Source organism: Rattus norvegicus, chromosome 17 (assembly GCF_036323735.1).
Source record: "Rattus norvegicus strain BN/NHsdMcwi chromosome 17, GRCr8, whole genome shotgun sequence".
Classification (NCBI taxonomy): Eukaryota; Metazoa; Chordata; class Mammalia; order Rodentia; family Muridae; genus Rattus; species Rattus norvegicus.
Genome location: NC_086035.1, coordinates 11,306,746 through 11,316,065, shown reverse-complemented (window position 1 = coordinate 11,316,065; position 9,320 = coordinate 11,306,746). Strand labels below are relative to the sequence as shown.

The 9,320-nt window shown below is 51.1% G+C and overlaps 1 protein-coding gene across 1 annotated transcript; it reads right to left on the bottom strand.

The window, feature by feature from the left end:
- Nucleotides 1-1,821: 1,821 nt before the first annotated feature.
- On the bottom strand, nucleotides 1,822-9,115 carry LOC134482810 (spermatogenesis-associated protein 31A3-like). The gene has a single exon (XM_063276996.1). It carries the CDS (start codon nucleotides 5,904-5,906, stop codon nucleotides 1,881-1,883), a length of 4,026 nt encoding a protein of 1,341 aa, XP_063133066.1. The 5' UTR covers nucleotides 5,907-9,115; the 3' UTR covers nucleotides 1,822-1,880.
- Nucleotides 9,116-9,320: the final 205 nt, after the last annotated feature.

Genomic DNA, 9,320 nt, shown 5'->3' with positions numbered 1-9,320 from the left:
ACCTTGGAAAACAGAGTTGTGGATTCTGGGGTATTTCCCAGTGTAGATTGTGTCAGAGCCCATGTAGTGATCTCTTTGGGAGTGTTATCAGTGAACATTACTGTGGAGGTCTCTGTGAGGTTCTCCAGGTCCACATTATGGTCCATTATGGTTGACGGGGATAAGCTGGGCAGAATGTGTTCTGCTGGTTGTGTGGTCTCTTAACACCACTGTCTCTAGCACTTGTACCCTCATGTATTGCTTGTAACCCCAATCAAGAACCTTGCAGGCAGGCATACAAAGGCTCATAGTCAAGAGCACAGATTCTGGGACTTGGGCAAGTGGCAAAAGTACACTGGTTTATTAGAAGAACTGGGCAAACCCTTATAATCACGTCCCAGCGTTTCATTGGATCTCGGGCAGCTGGATATGACACTGTTTCCTCAGTGGATCGCTCCATCATCTGATCCAGCATCATCAGCCTCTACCTGTGATGGCAGATTCTAGGTTGGCTAAGGGAGGAAGTATCAGAGGCACATATGCCAGCATTGCAACTGGGCCTGCTTGGATAAGTTCCTCCTCCACTCAAGAACCCTGGGACCCACTCTGAGAATTTGCTTTACCCAAATGTGACTCCTGAGCTCCTGAGGTACCATATAGTGCCTTCCTCAGGGCCCTGGCTTCACTGTGGCCTCTGAGACATGCTGAGGCTGCTGCCAGTGATACACTGCTGGCTCAGAAGTGGACTGTTGGTCCCTTATCCACCCATAGGAGCTGCTTGGTCTCACCCAAGGACCTCGGGAACATGTGTTGGCACTGGGCCCGCGGCTGAGTCCTGTACGTTGGTGGCACCACAGGGAGCAGGGTTTTCTATCAGGAAATAAACGCTTCCATGGGAGCTGTCCCCTGGTTGCTCTCTTCAGGGACCAGAGCAGGGCTCACTGGAGATTGGCTATCCTCCTATTCAGTTACCCCCATGTGTTTACAAAGACTGAGGTAAGGAAACCTGGGCAAGTAGCTGAGGGGGTCCTAACAGAGACACTTCTTTGCCTGCGCAGAGTTCCAGAGAGCACCTGTGCTTTGGCAATGTCCCTTCTGCTGTGTGGGCAAGTCGTGTGAGAAGGCCTCTTCTGCTGGTCTCCTGGAAAGATAAAGGCTGGGGGCATAGCATGACAAGCTGTGAGGTCACAGTGCATCCCCAGCACCCTTCTCAGGTGTCCTTTCCTTGGGACTAATGCTGGCACAGTGTGTGTGTGTGTGTGTGAGTGTGTGTGTGCGTGTGTGTGTGTGTGTGTGTGTGTGTGTGTGTGTGTGTGTCCGGAGTCCTCCGGGCTGTGAGTGACACAGAGAATATCTAGCTCTGGCTTTTCCCCCATCTCAGTGTCTAGAATTCAGGAAGCCAGAACATGCGGATGATCAGATGTGCTGTTAGACAATCTTCTGGGACTGCTTTCTGGGTTGGCATCCAGACACTGGAAAGATAAAGGGCTCCTCCAGCTTGCGGTGGAGCGCCAGCGGACGGGTCCCTGAGAGTCCATAGTCTGTACTGGAAGCACAGGGGCTGAACCTACATGCACGGAACCTTTCAGGTCATCCTCCTGCTGCATGACCCCCTGCCTGGGCCCCGAACATTTTATTTTCTACCTCCCTCCATAGGCTCAATTAATGCATGAAGTCATTCAAATGTCACTGAACCGACCCTGTGGAGAGCTGTCTTCTCCAGAAGAAGATGGAGATGTTCCCTGTGGTCAAGCCCTGCAGACACAACCTCCAGAGTAATGATGCACAAGAGGAACTAATGCCTACCTTGGGAAGCAGTCAATTAGCACTCGGACACCATGGTTTTGTTTTATTTTTTTGTTTTTGTTTTTGAAAAAACTAGTTTTTCATGGGGAAATTTCCTATCCCGATAGGTGTAGAAAAGCTTTTGCTTTTCTAGACAGCTCACTTCTACACAGGCAGTGCCACGGAGAGTAGACCGGGGTGCCTGGGAAACATGGTGGCTGTAACCTGTGCTGACAGGCTTGAGTTCTGATCACAGACTCTCTGAGCAGCTGGACCTGGCAGGTGTAGTCCATCCATTTGTCTGTGGAAGGTTGGCTGTGTACCTTGGGAGTGTTTCCTTGTGTTTCGTGTCTTTCTGCAGTGGCAGTCCTGTGGAGGCAGACATGCCTGCCCATAGGAGCCTGGGGTGGGTCTTTGTGCAAACTTTTCTTTGAGGCTGTCCTGGCATGGCCAACCCCCACTTTCTCCTGGAGAATAGACCTGACCGAGATCGTTAAGTCCTGAGCCTCAGCTACCTGTGGGGGCAGAAACACCCTGCTCATGACTGAGCCTTGACTTAGGGAAGTGACTGATGAGGCCTTGTGTTTGTGCAGGAAGTTCTCCTGAGCTTTACTTTTACTTGACATAATGTGTGTCATAAAACTTTTTATCCTGTCCCCAAATGTTTTTTCTGGTAGAGAGGAGGGATTGTTTTCACGAGTATCTGACCAGCAGGCTTGGGCAGGTCTCGTCTGTGAAAGGTGTCTATCTTGCCTGGGGCCCCTAAAGCCCTCTTTGTATTTAGTTAGATCATAGATATGGCTAGTCCATGGTTCTTCAGATTTAATATTCTTGGGCACATTCCCTCCTCTTGAAAAGTAAGGGTACATGTCCCTGGAGGATGTTTTGCTGGTAGTGGACCTAGTCCTGAAGCCTGACTGTGAGGCCTGAGAGGCTAGGAGATCTGCCTCCAGCAGGACCTCTGGGCCACAGTCTTGAAAGATCATGCCAGTGCTACAGTCCTGCAGGAAGACAGCAGTAACAGAATCTTCTGGCTCCTGGGAAATGGCTCTGGAAGGTGACTGTTTTTCATTGACTTTCAGGGATTCTATACCTTTCAGATGTTCTTTACTCTGAGTGGGTGACATTTCCCTGGCTTCTGCATTGAGAGCCCAGTCACAGGACCCCTCCTCCTCCAGCTCCCTTTTATCTCTGCTAGTTGTTGGGCAGGCGTCTACAATGGTCCCCTGAACTGACAGCCCATGGGAGAGGTCTAAATCTGCACCCTCACTCTCCTGTGAGGCATGGTCACTCTTGAGTAGGTTTGGACCTGGCACTGGGTTGTCATTCCGAGGTCCTAGAACTGTGTCGCTGTGCCGGTCTCTGACTACAAGGCTGCGTGTCCTGTACAAGGAAGCCACTCTGCTCTTCTGGACATTTGTAGGGGACTCAGAGGGGCATAATTTGTCACTAGGACGAGTTCCACTTGGAAATTCAAGGTTGAGGGCAGAGGGAGGGGTTTGACTCTGGAAAACTGTTTTTCTTTTCAGATCTCCTTCTGAACCTTTCTGAAAAGGGTCTCCCAGGACAGCAGCAATTTTTGTAACAGAGTCATCCCTAGATTTCAAAGATGTCTGAGAGGGACTTGGGGGTTGTGGAAGTGACAAAGCTACAGCCTTGTTCACCTTGAAGAGTTGTAGGGCCCTGAGGCCTCTGAGGGGCAAGATCCATCTGTGCCTCACCAGGTGTTTTGAAACATGAGTCTCCAGCACCTGCTGGACGTCAGGATCTAGCAAGGGAGACCCAGGAGAAGTATCCTTGAAGGTGGACCCATCATTCAACGACTTCTGCTTCTCCGTTTCGATATTTGTTTCTGGTTTTTCAATTTCTGAGTTGTCCAAATGGGTCTCTGAGTTTTCACGAGGGACCACCATGTGGTCCCCCGGAATTCCAGGGCAAGTGCCCACAGGCACCATACTGTCATTGTCATGGCTGTGCTCACTGAAGTGGTTCCTCAGTGTGTCTTGTAGCTGCTGCTCTCCTGGTCCTCCTGGCTGGGGACCTGCTGAGTTGCTTCTTGGCTGTCTCACAGAGTTCTCCACCTCTGTCACAGCGATCGAGTCTAGAACTGTGGCCAGTGATCCCTCTGTGATCCCATCAGTATCTCTCAGAGGTCTTCCCGGACCGTTTGTCAGATCGCAGCATGGGTCCTTCCCTGTCTGGAGTATCTCTGGACCTTTTGCTGAGACCCTCTGTGCATGCGGGCTGCTTTTTCCTGCCAGTGCTGAGGAACATGAAGTCCCTCGATTATCTTCTGCATGACCCATCCCTGGGAGTTTGTCCTCAGACTTCATGAGATAAGTAGATAGCTGGATCTTTTGGTCCTCATGTTTCCAGAACCTGGTTTTTAAGTGTTGCTCTAGGTGCTCTTTGAGCTGGGGGTCAGTGAAATCCTTCAGGGGGTGGAGAACAGAGTCTTGTCCCTGGGAAGCTAAACTGGTGGAAATGAGTTGATGAGAGACTTCCTGTGACATTTTCACTACACTAGGTAAATCGCTCCTACTTTCTTGGTTCTTCTTCAAAAGGTGCTGATCTAGGTGTTGAACAGCAACTGGGAAAATAAGTTGGGATTTTGAATCTATGGGGCAGGAAGCCCTGGAATCCCTAATTGGAGGTGGATCGGGTTTTAGGCTTGGGAGGGAGGTTGGGTCAGGGGCCAGGGTTTTGACTCCAGACCCTGGTGGAGAACGGGGGCATGGCACGTTTGTAGTCAAAGGATTGGAAGGGACCAAGGGTTGAAGCAAGGGCTTTGGAGAGAAGAGCAGTGGAGCTGCATTCCTCTCAGCTTGTCTTAAGTTGTAAGGAGAGAGTTCATTGAAAAAGATGGCAGGGGAGTCGAGTGGTGAGCCCACCATGCTGACAGTAGCCATAAGGGACTCACTGTGAAGAAAGGGGAGGCCCCAGTAAAGGTGCCTGCAGTCCTTCTGAGACTTGTTCCAGAAGACCCTGGGGGAAAAGAGCTGATGGAGACCTGACAGCTGCTCTGACTTGCAGGTGATGGCCTGCTCGCTGCTCCAGGACTGCAGCATATCACCCACACAGCTCAAGGCGTGGTCAAAGCTCTCCCTTCCTTGCTCTTTCCAGAGCTTCAGTTCTACCCTCTTGCTAATCTGCAGCTCCAGGATCTTCTGCACATCAGGCTTGATGAACGGGGGTTCTCCAGCCTCTAGCTGCCTGTATCCAGGGTCTGTCCACAATGAGGCCTCCTGGAAGCTGAAATGGAGATCCTCTTGCAGGGTGTCATCCTGTGACCACTTAGAATGACACCAGGTCCTGGCAGCCGCCTTGTACCAGGAAGAGCTTGAAGGAGACATGTTTGAGTACTCAAGGCCTGGGGGGCTTGCCATGGGACAAGGCAAAGCTGGAGGAGATGTGCTTTGTGAGGTCACTAGTTGTGTTTTCCACTCACATTGAGGAGGAGGAGGAGGAGGAGGGGGAGGAGAAGGAAGAGGAAGAGGAAGAGAGAGAGGAGGAGGAGATGGAGGAGGAGGAAGAGAAAGAGGAGGAAAAAGAGGAAGGGGAGGAGGAGGAAGAGGAGGAGGAGGAAGAGAGGGAGGAGGGGAAAGAGGAGGAGGAGGAAGAGAGGGAGGAAGGGAAAGAGGAGGAGGAAGAGAGGGAGGAAGGGAAAGAGGAGGAGGAGGAGGAGGAAGAGAGATCAGAGGAAAAGGAGGAGGAAGAGGAGAAGGAGGAGGAGTCATGCTTTGGTCTGTCTCGGATGGAGAGCAGAACACTGGATCTTGAGGACAGGATGGGGAGGTTGGTCCACATGGTCGTGGTAAAGGATGCATTTTTGGCATTGTCGTCACTGGTGGGGTAGAATCACATGTAAGTGTTTGTGATTCCTTACAAGTAAGGGAATTTAGCAGGGTAGGTGACAAAGTTGAATCTTTGTGCAGCAAGTGTTCCTTGACCAGAGGGAAGGAGGCCACTAGAGGCAAGTTGGCCATAGACTGCTCTGTGGAATGCCTAGGTGGCTGGTGGTCTTTGGCAGCTTCTGTTCTGGATCCTTGAGCCCAGGCATCTCTTCTTAAGAGCTGGCAAAAGCTGATGGTGTCAGTAAGCAGGCTGCAGGAGACAGGACATAAGGTTGCAGCTTGGAGCATTCGGCAGCAGGAGGTGGACAAGCTGAGCAGGAAAGGCCACCTGCAGCCACAGCTCCACACTCGAATTAAACATTAGCGCTGTGCCCGCACCCCACCTTCCCATAGGGCCCCTGGTCCCATGGTCAGCCCTTGCCCTTTGTCCCGAGTGATCTCCTCACAGGCGTGGGAGTGAGGAGCCAGGAAGCACTGGAGACTTCTCACCTCTGCAGGAGCGAAAGCAGGCCCCTGTCATCCTTCCCTCTCTTCCTGCTGTAGCCTCTGTAAGCTAGAAATACAGATGGGGTGATTGTGGGTAAAGGAGGGAACTGAGAGCCTACGGGAGCCTGAATGCAATGTCCCTTCTGTGGAAATGATCAACTAAACAGGAGCTCAAGCTTCGCTGAATGAGGACACAGGCCCCAAAGCACTAAGTGCTGGGCACATGTGGGATAGGACCTGACCATAGACCGGAGGCTTCCATTTCCGCCGAGCTCCATGGACTTCATGATGTCCCTGTGGAGCGGAGGGAGGTCCAGTGTAGTGGAAGAGGAAAGTGTCTTAGAGAAGTGAAGTAACCCATTTGCCTGCAGACGCATGCAGCATGTTTCTGGTCCTACCCACACCACCCTCCTGACCGCAGCCAACCATGGTCGTCCCTGGCTTTATTCTGAGCACAGCACCTCGGCAATGTCTTCACTTCTGATTCCTTCCATGCAGCCACAGCCGCATGGTCTGCAACTCTTTTGGTGTCATCCCTTGGGGACAGGGTAGATGAAGTCACCTGTCCAGGGGAAGGAAGGAGCCTACCTTTCAAGGTCCTGATTTTCTTCCTGGCCTTGTTGTGGTCCCTCTTCACCACCTAATAGACAGAGATAACAGACACCACCTGCGGCCCCATTCACACCCCTGTGATGAGGGGTAAGTCTGTATTCTTTTCCCTTGAAAATCCCAAGTGTGGACGGTCTCCGTGAGACCCACCACGGATGTCATTGGTCAGTGTTCTTTCACCTCAGTAAGCTGAAGCTCAGCTCCGAACTGCCTTGTCATTTCCTGAGGCCAGATGTGACTCAAGTCCTGATCCTATGTCCAGGAGTGCATCACCCTCTTCACATGAGCTCAGCTGACCAAGACAATGTTGTGTGAGCATTAATGTGAGGAGGGGGACAGAGGAACCAGTGTTCAGAACGTTTCTTAGTGGAGCCTATCCATCCCAGGTCCACAGTTCCGTGACCACTGAGACATAGTGCTTCTTTCTGCTCTAGGAGGTCTGAGAGCAGATATCACGCAGCCCTCTCTCCCCGTCCTACCCGTGAGTTCTCATGCGGATGTGGTTCCCGTCTGCTGAGATGCCCTGTCCGCCACCTCCCTATTGGATTTGGAAAGTGTTTCCCTAATAGAGAAGGCTGTGTTGGTGTGGATGGAAGGCAGTCTTACCCTTTTGGTGGTGGTGGAGGCACCCTCTGCAGGTGAGGGTGAGGTGAGTGGGAAGACATGTATCCACAGGTGGAAGAGGCCCAGTCCACAGGCGAAGGCCAGGATCATGTCCATTGCCCACGTCGTGAAGCTGAGGCTGATCCATTCGGTTGGAGGAAACGGAAGTGAAGGTAGTTCCATGGCACCGTCGTGCCCTACAAGTGCCTGGCACTCCGTGAAGGTAGTGCGTGGCCTTGTACTGGATGCCTGAGCGAATGTTTTAATTTGTCATTCCTTCAGGCTGCATCAGGGAGAGAAGGTTCTCTGACTGAATCACACTGTTGCCCTCAGGCAACTGATCTCTGATGGTTCGCTCTGGGTGTTAGCAGCTGCTCCCAGGCCTACATCACAGAGCTCCTGCTTACCTGTCACAAAGGGCCCCTGAGATTGGGGGAGGGGTAATGGGAAGAGGGGACCACCAATCTCCCTATTCTCCATCTCTCTTCCTTGTCCTCCATCTATCAGCCTCCACAAGTCTTCTGTCCTCCACAGCTTTTCATAGCTCTGTTTCCACCTGCATACCCTGTCAAAGACAGTCTTGCCCACTTTCTGTTTCTCTCTATCCACCGAGAGAGGCCTGCTCACCTTCTGTCCCCACCCCCTCATTCCAAGGGAAGGGCTTGTCCACATTCTGTGGGCTTTTGAAACCACAAAAACACCCCCAGTGACACACCTCCTAATCCTTCCCAAACTGTTCCACCAACTGGGAAGTAAACATTCAGACAGATGAGCCTTTGGGAGTTCATTCAAACCCCCACATTCCCCTTTGTCCCTCCATAGGCTTACAGCTCTATCATAAAATGCCCTCATGTTGTGGAAATTATTTAAATCCTGGCCTTTGTTTCTACCCCTCCTTTGGTATGTGAATTCCCGGGAGAAATACACAATGTTTATATTTATAATAAGCATTAACATAAGAGCTGGGTAGATGAGGTCTGCCCTCCATGCTGTTTGAATCTACTTTCCTATCGATATTATTACTATTTACTATATTTCATCTGGGCTGCTCTTAACTCCAATTGACCAGCCCTCAGGGCCACATTCACATAGCTCACCTCACTCATGGCGGCTCCTCCCTCTGAGTTCTCCACTCCTCTTCCCTTCTGTTCGTTCTTGGAGCCCAGGCCTGTGAAACCTAAACTGTTAGCACCTTTATATCCCCATCAGAAGTAGTGTGGGGGTAGGGTCACTCAGCATCTTAGGTCTTTCCTGCAGATGCCATCTCTTGTGACAGCAAGTATAGGGGGCTCAAATTAGGGTTAGAATACAGGCAGCATTAGGCTAACCCACTGTATACTTAGTCAAACTTAAAAGTCTCCATAGACTTTCACAGTCTGACTATTGTTCAAAGTTCAAAGTCTCTTCTGAGACTCAAGACAATCTCTTCACTGCAACCCTTATAAAAGCACAGTTACATGTTTCGACATACAGTGGTGCAGAGTACGTGTTTCCATTCTGAAAGCAAAGAAAGAGGGCACAGTGAGGAAATACGAGATCAAGGTGGGACCGAAGCCAATCTAGCAGATGCCAAACTGCATGTCCATGTGTGACGGCACAAGGCTCTTCAGCTCTCCCACGCCTTCCAGCTTTTTTACTGCAATGCAATTATCCCCCTTGTGTTGATTCCATACCCTGCGTACAGCCCTCCAGGGGCAAGTATTCCTTAACTCTGGCCTTCAACTCTCAGGATCCTCAACACAAACCAGGCATAAGCCTCATAGCTTCCTGCAATGGCTTCTTGGTGCCTCCATGTGGGGTTGTCCTAGGACAGGCAGGCCCGTCCACAACACCTTTCTTTAACCTCAGAGGGTGATTCCACAGCCCCGTTACTCATGTATCCTTCATGGTTTTAAAGCAAGAATTACACGGCCAATGAGGCCATGTTCTTCTGCCTGCTTGGGATAGAACCAGGACTGTCCTTGAATCTCACTTGTATAAACTTTGGTTTCCTGATGCTCTTTG